Source organism: Aspergillus eucalypticola, assembly GCF_003184535.1.
Source record: "Aspergillus eucalypticola CBS 122712 chromosome Unknown BO83scaffold_5, whole genome shotgun sequence".
In the NCBI taxonomy this organism is placed as follows: Eukaryota; Fungi; Ascomycota; class Eurotiomycetes; order Eurotiales; family Aspergillaceae; genus Aspergillus; species Aspergillus eucalypticola.
In genome coordinates this window covers 103,231-114,637 of record NW_020290279.1, presented here as the reverse complement: position 1 = coordinate 114,637, position 11,407 = coordinate 103,231, and the positions used below count along the sequence as shown (strand labels likewise).

Sequence of the window (11,407 nt, the reverse complement as noted above, 5' to 3'; positions counted from 1 at the left end):
CTTGGTCCCCATCCAAACATCCCCCGGAGACTCCCATTCTATCCTCCATTGAAACCAGTCACTGCCATGGGTTGGTGGTGGAGCTCCGCCCCTAAAGAGGGCCAGTCTTCCACGCCTGCTGCCTCCAGTTCTCCTGCCTCACAACCCCCTCCAGAGACCACCTCCGCACCTTCACAACCACCGCAACCCCGGACTCTCACCCGCGAGGAGCAGGCCGACGCAGAATGGAAGACGCTGATCGCCAGCCTGGAGAGCGATATCAGTGGTCAAAAGCAGCAGCAGCAGACACCATCTGCTGGTAATACCACATCACCCGATTCCGCATCATCCCCATCCAACTCCGCCGATCCTCAAGCACCTCCCTCGTCCATTGCCCCCGAATCCCTATACGATGATACCATGTCCTGTCGCTCTGCATTCGACTATGCCTTTTTCTGCCAGTCATTCGGAGGTCAGTTTGTCAACGTCTACCGATATGGTGAACTGCGGTCCTGCAGCGAACACTGGGACAACTTCTGGATGTGCATGAAGACCCGCACGTTACCGGATCAGCAGCGCCGGAAGGCAATCCGCGATCACAACCGGAAGAAAGCCATCAAGTACAAGACAGGGCCCAGCAGCGAAGACGTGTGGGACGTGCGGACAGAGCCGGTCCAGAATGCGTTCTCCGGGGATTTCGCGGCCCTGGAACGGGAAATGCAGGCAGAGGAAGAAGAAGCAGCGCGGCAGAAAGCTGCTACGGCCTAAAAAAGAAGCCAACCAATCATGACCCCATCCAATTTTTTCGTCCTTGTGTCAGATCTCTTCACACATACCTAGGGATCTCCCATTTTTTCACATTTGATACCATGTAGATGGATACCTATCTCCCGAACTCGTGGGGCACGTTGTACAATAGCATTAGCAGAAATCAATCACCCATCATCATCTGAGCATCCCAATTGTCTCAGCCACCATCCCAAGGACAAAGGAAATCTCCGTCTCTAACGCACACAATAAAGCGACTTGCTTCCGACGGACAATCCCGATGTGTCTTTATTCCTCTTGACCTATCCTCCTCTGTGCAGCTCCTATATATAGACCTCACATAACAACAGCACCCTTGTCATCATCAGCAACCACCAACAGCCAACCATTGGGCCACTCAAGCACCATGGCTACGATATGAACTCCTTCAGGAACAATAAACATCTGATATGATGCGTCCTTTTGAGTCTTTCAAGAAACCTCTTCGCATCAAGCAGAGACTGAAATTACCATTTACCGCCACATATCGCATGCGCACGCTCTTCCATCGCATTTCTGCCATGCTGATTACCACCAATAATTATACAGAAGACTCGAATTCTGGATCTGCTACTACTATCAAGGCCAGCAGCCTCAGGAACTACCCTAACATGGACGTGAATATGACCACGAATATAGAGAAGACGCTGGATACTATCGAAGGACCTGCCTCCCCAGCTCAACGTCGTCAACTTCCTCACAGACCACCAACACCAACACCACCACCAGCATCAATATCAACATCAACATCAATCCCACCACCAGCCCCAACAACCACCCACCCCCCATTCCCGTTCCCATCTCCATCCTCTTTCACCCACCCTCACCACCAACAACAACAACCACCACCACCACCACCCTACCACTTCCATCCCCCCAAATCCGTAACCTGGGGTCCCATCACCGAAATCCCCATCTACTCCCCCTCCCCAACCCCATCACCCCAATCCTCGCCCTCCACCTCCTGGATCGACCTCAGCAGCACAACAACATCAGCAACCTCCTCCACCGCAGCCCTAACCTCCTCATCCACCTTCTCCCCCACCATCCCCCAACCCCGCCCACCACGAAGCCACCCCATCATCCACCGTCCCCTGAAACCCATCCGCAAACCTCCAACCCAACTCGACAACGAAATGTTCTACCGCAACCTGTACCACATGTCCCAGATCAGCACGCTCCGATTAAACATCGTCTACGACGCGCTGAGTTTTCTGGGCGGGACTTCCTGGACCAGGTCCTTCTCATGGAGGAGGGGTATTTGATGCAGGTGGCGGCGATGCATGCGAGACAGGCGCAGCAGAGGGATTTTGCGCGGTTTTCTGTTGCTGCTGGTGGCGGTGGTGGTGCTGGTCCTTTCGGTGATAATGGTGGGTTTGGGGCGGTGATTCCTCGTCGCCCAAGTCCGGTTAAGGGGGGTCGAGTGGAGAAGAGGAAGATGAGGAAGATGATGAGAAAGAGGAAGGCTTCGGATGTTATGGGGGCGGACTTTTGGGAGCAGGTGAATGAGAGGGAGGAGGGGTATGAGATTGATGAGGATGAGGATATGGATACTAGGGACTGGGTGTAGAGCTGCCCGTCCTATTCTATTCTACTATACTTGTCTTAGACTGGCTTGGCTGGGGTTAAGAGGCTGTGTATATACCACGCAACTGGCATGCGTCAAGTATATGGGAGTCCGGTCATATGCACTTACTCAGTGGAGCCATACATACTACTTTGATAGATGGTATTTCTGAATCTCTACTAGTGCGTTCTTATGAATTGGAAAGGGGGATAAATGGACTGAACCATGGGATTGATATGGTCATGAAGAGAATATGTACATCAAAATGTGTTGGACGGAAATCACAAACGCTCCGACACCTCGCACCTCTTTTGAGAAGGAACAGAACGCTGCAAATCATCCTTCATAATAGCAAAACCAAATAAAAAATAATTTCATCGGACTGTATCCCACCCTAAACTTCCATGAAGACGGACGCAACGTATCGTAGTAAAGATCAAAGTAATTGCCGTGATAGATATAAGCCACCCAACATGGCCTGGCCGAGTCAAAACACTTTTTCTCTTCTCGACATCGAAAATCGTAGATTCGTTGCTATCATGACTGAGATTTCATGCAGTCAAAGCTAGAACCAGTCTAGCGGGTTTAGCGGCAAGGCGCAACCTCTGATGTGGACTTAAGCAGATACTGTCTGCTGAGCAGCCTGAGGAACGGCATCGATAGCGGGCCGGCGCACAATACCACCAGTGACAGGGAGTTGGGAGCTGATGCCCATCAAGAAGGTGTCTACTTCACGGGCGCATTGACGACCTTCGTTGATACCCCACACGATGAGAGACTGGCCACGACGGCAGTCACCAGCAGCGTAAACACCCGGAACGCTGGTGGAGTAATGTCCTGGTGGGGTCTTGACGTTCTTGCGGGCATCACGCTCAATTTCCTCGCCCAGGACCCGGTCCTCGGGCCCAAGGAAGCCCATGGAGAGAAGAACAAGGTCCGCGGGGAAGAATTGCTCACTGCCTTCAACGGTCTTCATGTCCCAGCCACCAGAAGCGCTCTTGGTCCACTCAACACGAACCGTATTGATACCCTTGACACGGCCACTACCGTCGTCAACGAACTCCTTAGACATGACGCAGTATTCACGAGGGTCCTTGCCCATGTGCGTCTTGACCTCGGAGTGACCGTAGTCGACACGGTAGATACGGGGCCACTGAGGCCACGGGTTGTCGCGGGCACGCTCCGGCGGAGGCTGAGGCAGCAACTCGAAGTTGGTGACAGACTTGGCACCGTGACGCACAGATGTACCGATGCAGTCGTTTCCAGTATCACCACCACCAATAACCACGACGTGCTTGTCCTTGGCGGAGATGTACGCCCCGTCGGCAAGGTTGGAGTCCAGCAAAGACTTGGTGTTACGGTGCAGGAATTGCATGGCGAAGTGAACGCCGTCAAGCTCACGTCCAGGGACCTTCAGGTCACGGGCCACCGTGGCACCAGTAGCAATGATAACAGCGTCGTTAGTCTGGCGCAGAGAGTCTAGCGTGATCTCATGCTCTGGGCCGACGGGGGTACCGGCAGCAAACTTGACACCCTCAGCAGCCATCAGGTCAACGCGACGCTGCACGACCTTCTTGTCCAGCTTCATGTTGGGAATTCCATACATCAGAAGACCACCGATACGGTCAGCACGCTCGTAAACAGTGACGGTGTGGCCAGCCCGATTAAGTTGATCGGCAGCAGCGAGACCTGCAGGGCCAGAGCCGATGATCGCAACATTCCTGCCTGTGCGAGTCTTGGGAGGGCGAGGAACCATCCAGCCCATCTCGAAACCACGGTCAATGATGGCACATTCGATAGACTTGATACCCACGGGGTCTTCGTTGATGCCAAGGACACAAGCACCTTCGCAAGGAGCAGGGCAAACGCGACCAGTGAATTCGGGGAAGTTGTTCGTCATGAGTAGCCGGTTGAGAGCATCCTGCCACTGGTTCTGGAACACCAACTCATTCCACTTGGGAATGATGTTGGAGATCGGGCAACCAGTGTCAGACTGGCAGAAAGGCACACCACAGTCCATGCAGCGCGCGGACTGGTACTTGAGCTCATCCTCGCTCAGGCGATTAGAAAGCTCAGCCCAGTCACGCGTACGAGTTGCCGGGTTGCGGTACTTCTCGCTGCGCCGGTTGTATTTCATAAAGCCCCTGGTCTTGTCCAAAATGAGCGCAGACCGCTTTTTCTCAGTCTTAGAGTCGCTGATGCTATCTTCGATATCTAGCATCTCAACCTTCTTGGCATCGTCGGTCTGAGCTTTGGGCTTCTCCGCAGGAACTGGAGTGCTAGGAAGCTGAGGCAAAGAGAACTCTGCCTTCTTGGCGGCTTCAGCCTTGGCAGCTTCCTCCTGTAGGATCCGCTTGTAATCCGTAGGCAGCACCTTAACGAAGTGAGGAAGGGCACGAGTAAAGTCCAGCAAGATACGGGCGGCGAGCTCCGATCCGGTGTAGTGATGGTGATCCTCGATCAAGCCACGAACGAAGGCGATCTCGGCGGGATCTTCCAAGCCGGACACCTCAACCATCTCCATGTTGACCTTGGAGTGGAAGTCCTGCTTCATATCCAGGATGTAGGCGATACCGCCAGACATACCAGCAGCAAAGTTACGACCAGTCGAGCCAAGAACAAGGACGCGACCACCAGTCATGTACTCACAACCGTGGTCACCAACGCCCTCAACGACTGCGGTAGCACCGGAGTTACGGACAGCGAAACGCTCAGCAGCCATACCGCGGAAGAAGCAAGTACCGCGAGTGGCGCCGTAAAGGCAAGTGTTACCAACAATGACGTTTTCTTCAGCCTTGAATGCAGCACCACGAGGGGGGTAGATGATAAGGCGACCTCCCGAGAGACCCTTACCAACGTAGTCATTGGCATCGCCTTCCAGCTCGAGAGTGATACCAGGAGCAAGATAAGCACCGAATGACTGACCAGCGGAGCCCTTGATGTTGGCGTGGATGGTATCCTGGGGAAGGCCTTCGCCACCATAACGGCGACTGACCTGATAAGACAAGGTAGCACCCAAGCCACGATCAGTGTTGACAATGTCGCACTCAATTCTGCAAGGGAGGCCCTTCTCCAAGGCAAGCTCAGACTCGGCGATCAGCTTGTTATCGAGGCGAGTGTGCAGACGGTGGTCCTGCTTGCGGACGTTGTAGGTAGCGACGCCGGGGCGCAGGGAGTGGGCAGGAGTAAGAATGAGCGACAAGTCAATCTTCTCCTGCTTGGCATTTCGGATATCGTCACGGACCCTGAGAAGCTCGGCACGTCCAACCATCTCATTCACGGTGCGAACGCCCAACTTGGCCATGATAGCACGCATCTCGTTGGCAACATAGTAGAAGAAGTTGATCACGTGTTCGGGCGTACCCTGGAACTTGGCCCGAAGCGCCGGGTCCTGAGTTGCGATACCGACAGGGCAGGTGTTGAGATGACACTTAAGCATGAGTTAGCACGAGTCTAAGGGGTTATTCCATATTCGTCTTACCTTGCGCATCATAATGCAGCCCATGGCGATCAGAGGGGTCGTAGCGAACCCGAACTCTTCGGCTCCGAGCAAGCAAGCGACCGCAAGATCGCGACCAGTACGAAGCTGACCATCAGTTTGCACAACAACACGTCCACGCAGGTCATTGAGAACCAAGGTCTGGTGAGTTTCGGCCAGACCCAACTCCCAAGGAAGACCGGCATACTTGATACCGGTCCAACGAGAGGCACCAGTACCACCATCGTGACCGGAGATCAGGATGTGATCAGCCTTGGCCTTTGCGACACCGGACGCAACGATACCAACACCAACTTCCGACACAAGCTTGACAGAGACACGTGCGCGAGGGTTGGAGCACTTGAGGTCGTAGATGAGTTGCTTCAGGTCCTCGATAGAGTAAATATCGTGGTGGGGTGGCGGCGAAATAAGACCGACACCGGGAGTGGAGTAACGGGTGTGCGCAATGGGGCCGACAACCTTGTGGCCAGGGAGCTCACCACCTTCTCCAGGCTTAGCACCCTGTGCCATCTTGATCTGCAGTTCATCGGCATCGGCAAGGTAGTGAGATGTCACACCAAATCGACCAGAGGCAATCTGCTTGATGGCGGACCGCATCGTATCGCCATTCTCCAACAGCTTGCTTCGCTCGGGATCTTCACCACCTTCACCAGTGTTCGACTTTCCGCCTAGGCGATTCATTGCAATGGCAAGGGTGGAGTGAGACTCCATGGAGATAGAACCATACGACATGGCGCCTGTAACGAATCGACGAACAATCTCAGTCCAGGGCTCGACCTGATCAATAGGGATCGGTGTGCGTTGCTCGAAATCGAAATCAAGCATACCACGGAGGGTACAGTTCTTGATCTGCTCGTGCTCAGCCTTGGCGTATGCCTCATAGGACTTGTCGTTCTTCGTGCGCACAGCGTCCTGCATGTTTGCGATACTAACAGGGTCGTTGATGTGCTCCTCGCCACCGTCACGCCAGTGGTATTCACCCGACTCTGGGAGACCGGGGATATCGACAATCTCGCGAGAGGGGTATCCACGCTCGTGGAAAGCAAACGCGTCTTGGGCAATCAATTCAAAGGTCAGACCGCGGATGCGGCTCGCAGTTCCAGCAAAGCAACGGTCAATAACACTGTCATCGATACCGAGGGCTTCGAAGATTTGAGCACCCTTGTATGACTGCAGGGTAGAGATACCCATCTTACTCATAACCTTGAGGATACCACCATCGCAAGAAGCCTTGTAGTTCTCGATTACCTTCTCATCGGGGAGCTGCTTGCGGATCAGCTTCTCCCGGTTCATCTTCAAGATACATTCCATAGCAAGGTAGGGGTTGATGGCGTCAGCTCCGTAGCCAACGAGGACACACATGTGGTGCACTTCACGAGCCTCGGCAGTTTCCACAACGATGGCAGCAAGAGATCTCCACTTGTTGCGGACCAGATGGTGATGAACAAGACCAGTTGCTAGAAGAGCAGATACCGGAACTCTGTCCGCACCAGTGGCACGGTCTGAGAGGACGAGGATCTTGTCACCGTTCTGAATAGCCTCGGTGGTGGCATCGCAGATGGCATCGAGGGCCTCCAGGTATCCCGGAACGCCCTTCTCCTTTTCGAAAGTGATATCAATGGTCCTCACAGTCCAGTCCTTGTGGGCTTGGGAAATGTTCTTCAGGGCGTTGAACTCGGGGATACTGAGGATGGGGGAAGGAAGCAACAAACGGTGGCACTGCGACTGTTCCATCTCCAGAAGATTTCCTTGAGGACCAACGTAGCACTCCAAGGACATAACAACAGCCTCTCGGATAGGATCAATAGGTGGGTTGGTGACTTGAGCGAAGAGTTGGCGGAAGTATTCGTAGATAAGACGAGGCTGCTTAGCGATACAAGCCAAGGGGGCGTCGTTACCCATGGATCCCAGAGCTTCCTTGGAGTCTGCGGCCATGGGACCAAGGAGTAGACTGACTTGCTCGAATGAGTAGCCAAAGGCCTTCAAACGAGGGTCGTTCTGAATGGTCGTTTCGTCCAAGGCATGTGTCAAGTCCACACGTTGTTCGTCCAGGCTCTCTTTGATGGCAGGCAATTTGAGGAGCTCCTTATCCAGCCAGGAAGCAAAGTCATGTCTGTGAGATACAGTGTATTTGAGCTCAGAGTCATCGATGATGCGTCCAGCCACGGTGTCGACCAGGAGCATCTTTCCAGGCTGCAGACGACCTTTCTGGACCACGCGCTCGGGGTCAATGTCTACAGCACCAACCTCCGAGGCACAAACGATGCGGTCATCATCTGTCACGTAGAATCTGCAAGGACGCAAACCGTTACGGTCGAGGTTTGCACCGCAGTAGCGACCGTCAGAGAAGGTAAAGAGAGCCGGGCCGTCCCACGGCTCCATCTGGCAAGCCGCCCATTCGTAGAAAGCAGCCTTGGCCGGATCCATAGCCGGGTTATCTTGCCAGGCTTCCGGGATCATAAGCATGACCGCCTCAGGCAATGAAAGCACACCGTTGATCATCAACAATTCAAGAACGTTATCGAACGCTGCCGAGTCGGAACCACCGTCCTCAACAATGGGGTACAGGGAATCCAGCTCCTCACCAAAAATGTCCGACTTCAGCACACCTTCTCTGGCGCGCATCCAGTTCTTGTTGCCACGAAGGGTGTTGATTTCACCGTTGTGGGCAGCCCAGCGCAAGGGCTGTGCACGATCCCAAGAAGGGAATGTGTTGGTAGAGAAACGGGAGTGGACGAGAGCAAAGTGGCCTTCGTAGTCAACGTTTACCAGATCATGGTAGTACTGGTATACCTGAACGGGGGCCAGTTGACCCTTGTAGACAATGTTTCTGTTGCTCAGGGAGCATAGATAGAACCAGTTGGCGAGACCGATAACGTGAGTAGCCCGCTTTCGCAGGACATACAATTGACGTTCGAATGTCTTCATGTCAAATAGCTCTGGGTCGGTAAGCTCTGGCTTGTTTCCTTCGCCATAAGCCGACTTCAGAACAACGAACGGCTGCATGATGGTAGGCTCCCGGGAGAGAGCGGCGGGGCCCAGAATGGTAGAGTCGCGGGGGACCTCACGCCAGCCCAACACCCGTAGTCCCAAGGATGTGGCAGTTTCCTCGAAGCTCTGTACAGACTCCTTTACGGACTCCTCCTCAGGCTTGAAGAACAGGTTGCCGACAGCATACTGACCGAGGGGAGGGAGATCAACTCCGACCTCACGGGCAAAGTTCTTGATAAAGAATTTATGGGGAATACTGGTCATCACACCAGCACCATCACCATCGCGTGCATCCGAGCCAACGGCACCGCGATGGGTCATGTTGCAAAGCAAATTGCGAGCTGCAGAAGTCAGTTAGTATACTCCCAACCCTACCAGGCATATAGGATTGTAGATACTTACCATCACTGACAATCTTGTGGCTAGGCTTGCCCTTGATGTGACTAAATTGCGAGAGAGTTGCTGTTAGCCCGTCGATCCATGAAGCCCAGGGCGCAATCCTAAAAGATCACTCCTTGAGGGGGGCATGGTTCCCTGCTGAGCACTTACGCTGCAAAGCCTACACCACAAGCATCCTTCTCGTATTCGGGGTCATAAAGACCTTGCCTCTCGGGCAAGGTGTTTGCCCAGCCATATCCCTTCTTCGGCTGGTACTCCGAATACTCATTCGGAGTCTCCTCGTCCACTATAGGTTTGCCATAGAGTTCCTCCAAGTTCAGACCCATTCTTCCGCCGGTGGCCGACAGAAAATGGAGTAGCGAATCTAGGGGAATTGGTGTGGTTGTTGATGGGGGGACAATGGGATCGCCGCGGAACAAGTCGGGGCGGGGGAGGGGGGGGGGGGGGGTCAATTCGTTCTGTTATAGATAAGAACGATGTCGTCACAAAGACGGGGGTAAGTGGTGTACAATGACGCGGGCAAGGAAGGGGCAAAATTCAGAAACTTTTAATGGTGATGGCCCAGCGTCTGACTCCTTGTGGGATGGATAATGGGAGAAAGAAGAGAGAGAAGGAGAGAAGCGACCAGGGGAGGGGGAGGGAGGGAAGGGAATAATAAAATGGGCAAGACAGACAGAGAGAGCGGGAGCTCCTACTACGGGGGGGTGCGGTCCGGGGATTCACCTCGAGATTCCTCCGATACTCCGTACCAAACCAGTATGTAAAATTGGGGTTACCCCCCCCCTTCCCTTCTCGGTCTTCTGGGCGGATGAACGCACCTCCAGTAGTAGGCTCAGGTCGGGTGAATCCACCGCCAAATCCAATCTACTCTAAAAACGCCCAAATGGTACGGAAACCGAAAATTACCGAAGGTGGGGATGATCAAGAGATTCCCGTGGCAAATCGTAGCTTACCTAGCTTCAGGAGCGAAGACGGAGTGCTAAAAAGGAAAGACAGTTGTAGTTAGTAGGTTAAAGCCAGGCAGGTGTAAGCAGTCAGACGGTGGTTGTTGACGGGCGCAGGGAAAAAGGAACTAATGCGGGCTGGCAGATGGCAATGAATTCTAGCGCCTACTACGGAGTAGACTACGGAGAGTACTGTAAGGGGGGTGGGTGGAAGGAAAGGCGCATTGAATGACAATCAATCCCATCAATCATTCATCATTCTGTTGCCCTCTCTCTGCTGCATCACTGCCGGCAGTCACCAGAATATCCCGTGTATGATGTAGTTCCATATGCATACACGATGGTGATCTACAAGAGGTAAGTTTGTTATTGCTTCTGTCATCATGGTGCAGAAGCCAAAAAAAAAAAAAAAAAAAAAAAAAAAAAAAAAAAAATTAATAAATAAATAAAATTAAATAAAATTAAATAAGAAGGTGGGTGGTGTAAGAGTGAGTGGCTTACGTCGACTTTTTGTGGATTAAAAATGTTGTCTGGCTTGTTAGTTAGTCTGGCAGCAGGGTTTCTGACTTGTCTCAGAGAAGAAAGCTTTCCCATCCGCTCATTGTATTGAAAGGGAGAGAGGTGGAATGGAGAGAGAGAGAGATTAGCCATTTTTCCCATTCACCAAGGGAGACTGAACTGACTGTTACAGTACTTCACCTCCAGCCGGGGATTTGTTCTAGAGAAGGAGATAAGACTAGCGTCCACCAATCAGCATGACGGTTTTACAACCTTCCGCAGAAAGATTAGGTTTTGGCTACGTCAAGATCCAGGCCGGTGGGGCCCGGGCCAAAAAGAAGAAAAAGGGAAACAGAAAAAGGTTGTCCGCTGACGGCGCTAGTGGGAGTCTACTGGGTACTTTGTTTCGTATCGTCCGGTAATGCTGTTTCCCTTCGTTCGTTCAATACGGGCATCGACGAGTTTGTGGTATTCAATCAGATTACGGGACGCAACATAGTAGTAGTCAAAGTAGTAGTAGTATTTGGTCTCCATTGTATTAATGCACTGCCTCCAAGTGGGCATGAAACGTTTTTTTCCCCCATCATGCAGAGCTCCATTCTGGCATTCATGTCTGAACCATAACTCTTAATTACAAATTGACCCATCAGGTGAGAGACCTGGCCGGTCTCCTATCAAGTGGGCTGGCTGGCATACCCAGTCAGGTCAGAAGAGGACCCAGAG

At 52.9% G+C, this 11,407-nt stretch overlaps 3 protein-coding genes across 3 annotated transcripts; 2 read left to right on the top strand and 1 right to left on the bottom strand.

The window, feature by feature from the left end:
* Window positions 1-66: 66 nt before the first annotated feature.
* Window positions 67-714, top strand: BO83DRAFT_277791 (EMI1 family protein; the record flags this gene model as incomplete). Its single annotated transcript, XM_025527084.1, has 1 exon — window positions 67-714. A coding segment is annotated over one exon (648 nt), but the record flags the coding sequence as incomplete, so codon positions are not given.
* A 1,137-nt stretch (window positions 715-1,851) lies between these two features.
* BO83DRAFT_375740 (uncharacterized protein) lies at window positions 1,852-2,457 on the top strand. Its single transcript, XM_025530537.1, has 2 exons — window positions 1,852-1,979; window positions 2,024-2,457. Exons 1-2 carry the CDS (start codon window positions 1,923-1,925, stop codon window positions 2,354-2,356), a joined length of 390 nt encoding a protein of 129 aa, XP_025390943.1. The 5' UTR covers window positions 1,852-1,922; the 3' UTR covers window positions 2,357-2,457.
* Window positions 2,458-2,568: 111 nt separating this feature from the next.
* On the bottom strand, window positions 2,569-9,664 carry BO83DRAFT_354844 (glutamate synthase (NADH)). The gene is made up of 4 exons (XM_025529118.1): window positions 9,393-9,664; window positions 9,246-9,286; window positions 5,835-9,184; window positions 2,569-5,783 (listed from the first exon to the last, which is right to left on the bottom strand). The coding sequence occupies exons 1-4, from the start codon at window positions 9,566-9,568 to the stop codon at window positions 2,970-2,972; spliced, it is 6,381 nt and encodes a 2,126-aa protein (XP_025390942.1). The 5' UTR covers window positions 9,569-9,664; the 3' UTR covers window positions 2,569-2,969.
* Window positions 9,665-11,407: the final 1,743 nt, after the last annotated feature.

What these genes read in the sequence shown, in the direction of transcription:
- BO83DRAFT_375740 (XM_025530537.1), top strand. Translation starts at nt 1,923, where the DNA reads ATGTTCTACCGCAACCTGTACCACATGTCCCAGATCAGCACGCTCCGA. An exon ending in GCACGCTCCGATTAAACATC is followed by an intron (nt 1,980 to 2,023) that starts GTCTACGACGCG and finishes TTCCTGGACCAG; the next exon opens with GTCCTTCTCATGGAGGAGGG.
- BO83DRAFT_354844 (XM_025529118.1), bottom strand. Translation starts at nt 9,568, where the DNA reads ATGGGTCTGAACTTGGAGGAACTCTATGGCAAACCTATAGTGGACGAG. An exon ending in CCACAAGATTGTCAGTGATG is followed by an intron (nt 9,185 to 9,245) that starts GTAAGTATCTAC and finishes TGACTTCTGCAG; the next exon opens with CTCGCAATTTGCTTTGCAAC. An exon ending in GCTGCATTATGATGCGCAAG is followed by an intron (nt 5,784 to 5,834) that starts GTAAGACGAATA and finishes CTCATGCTTAAG; the next exon opens with TGTCATCTCAACACCTGCCC.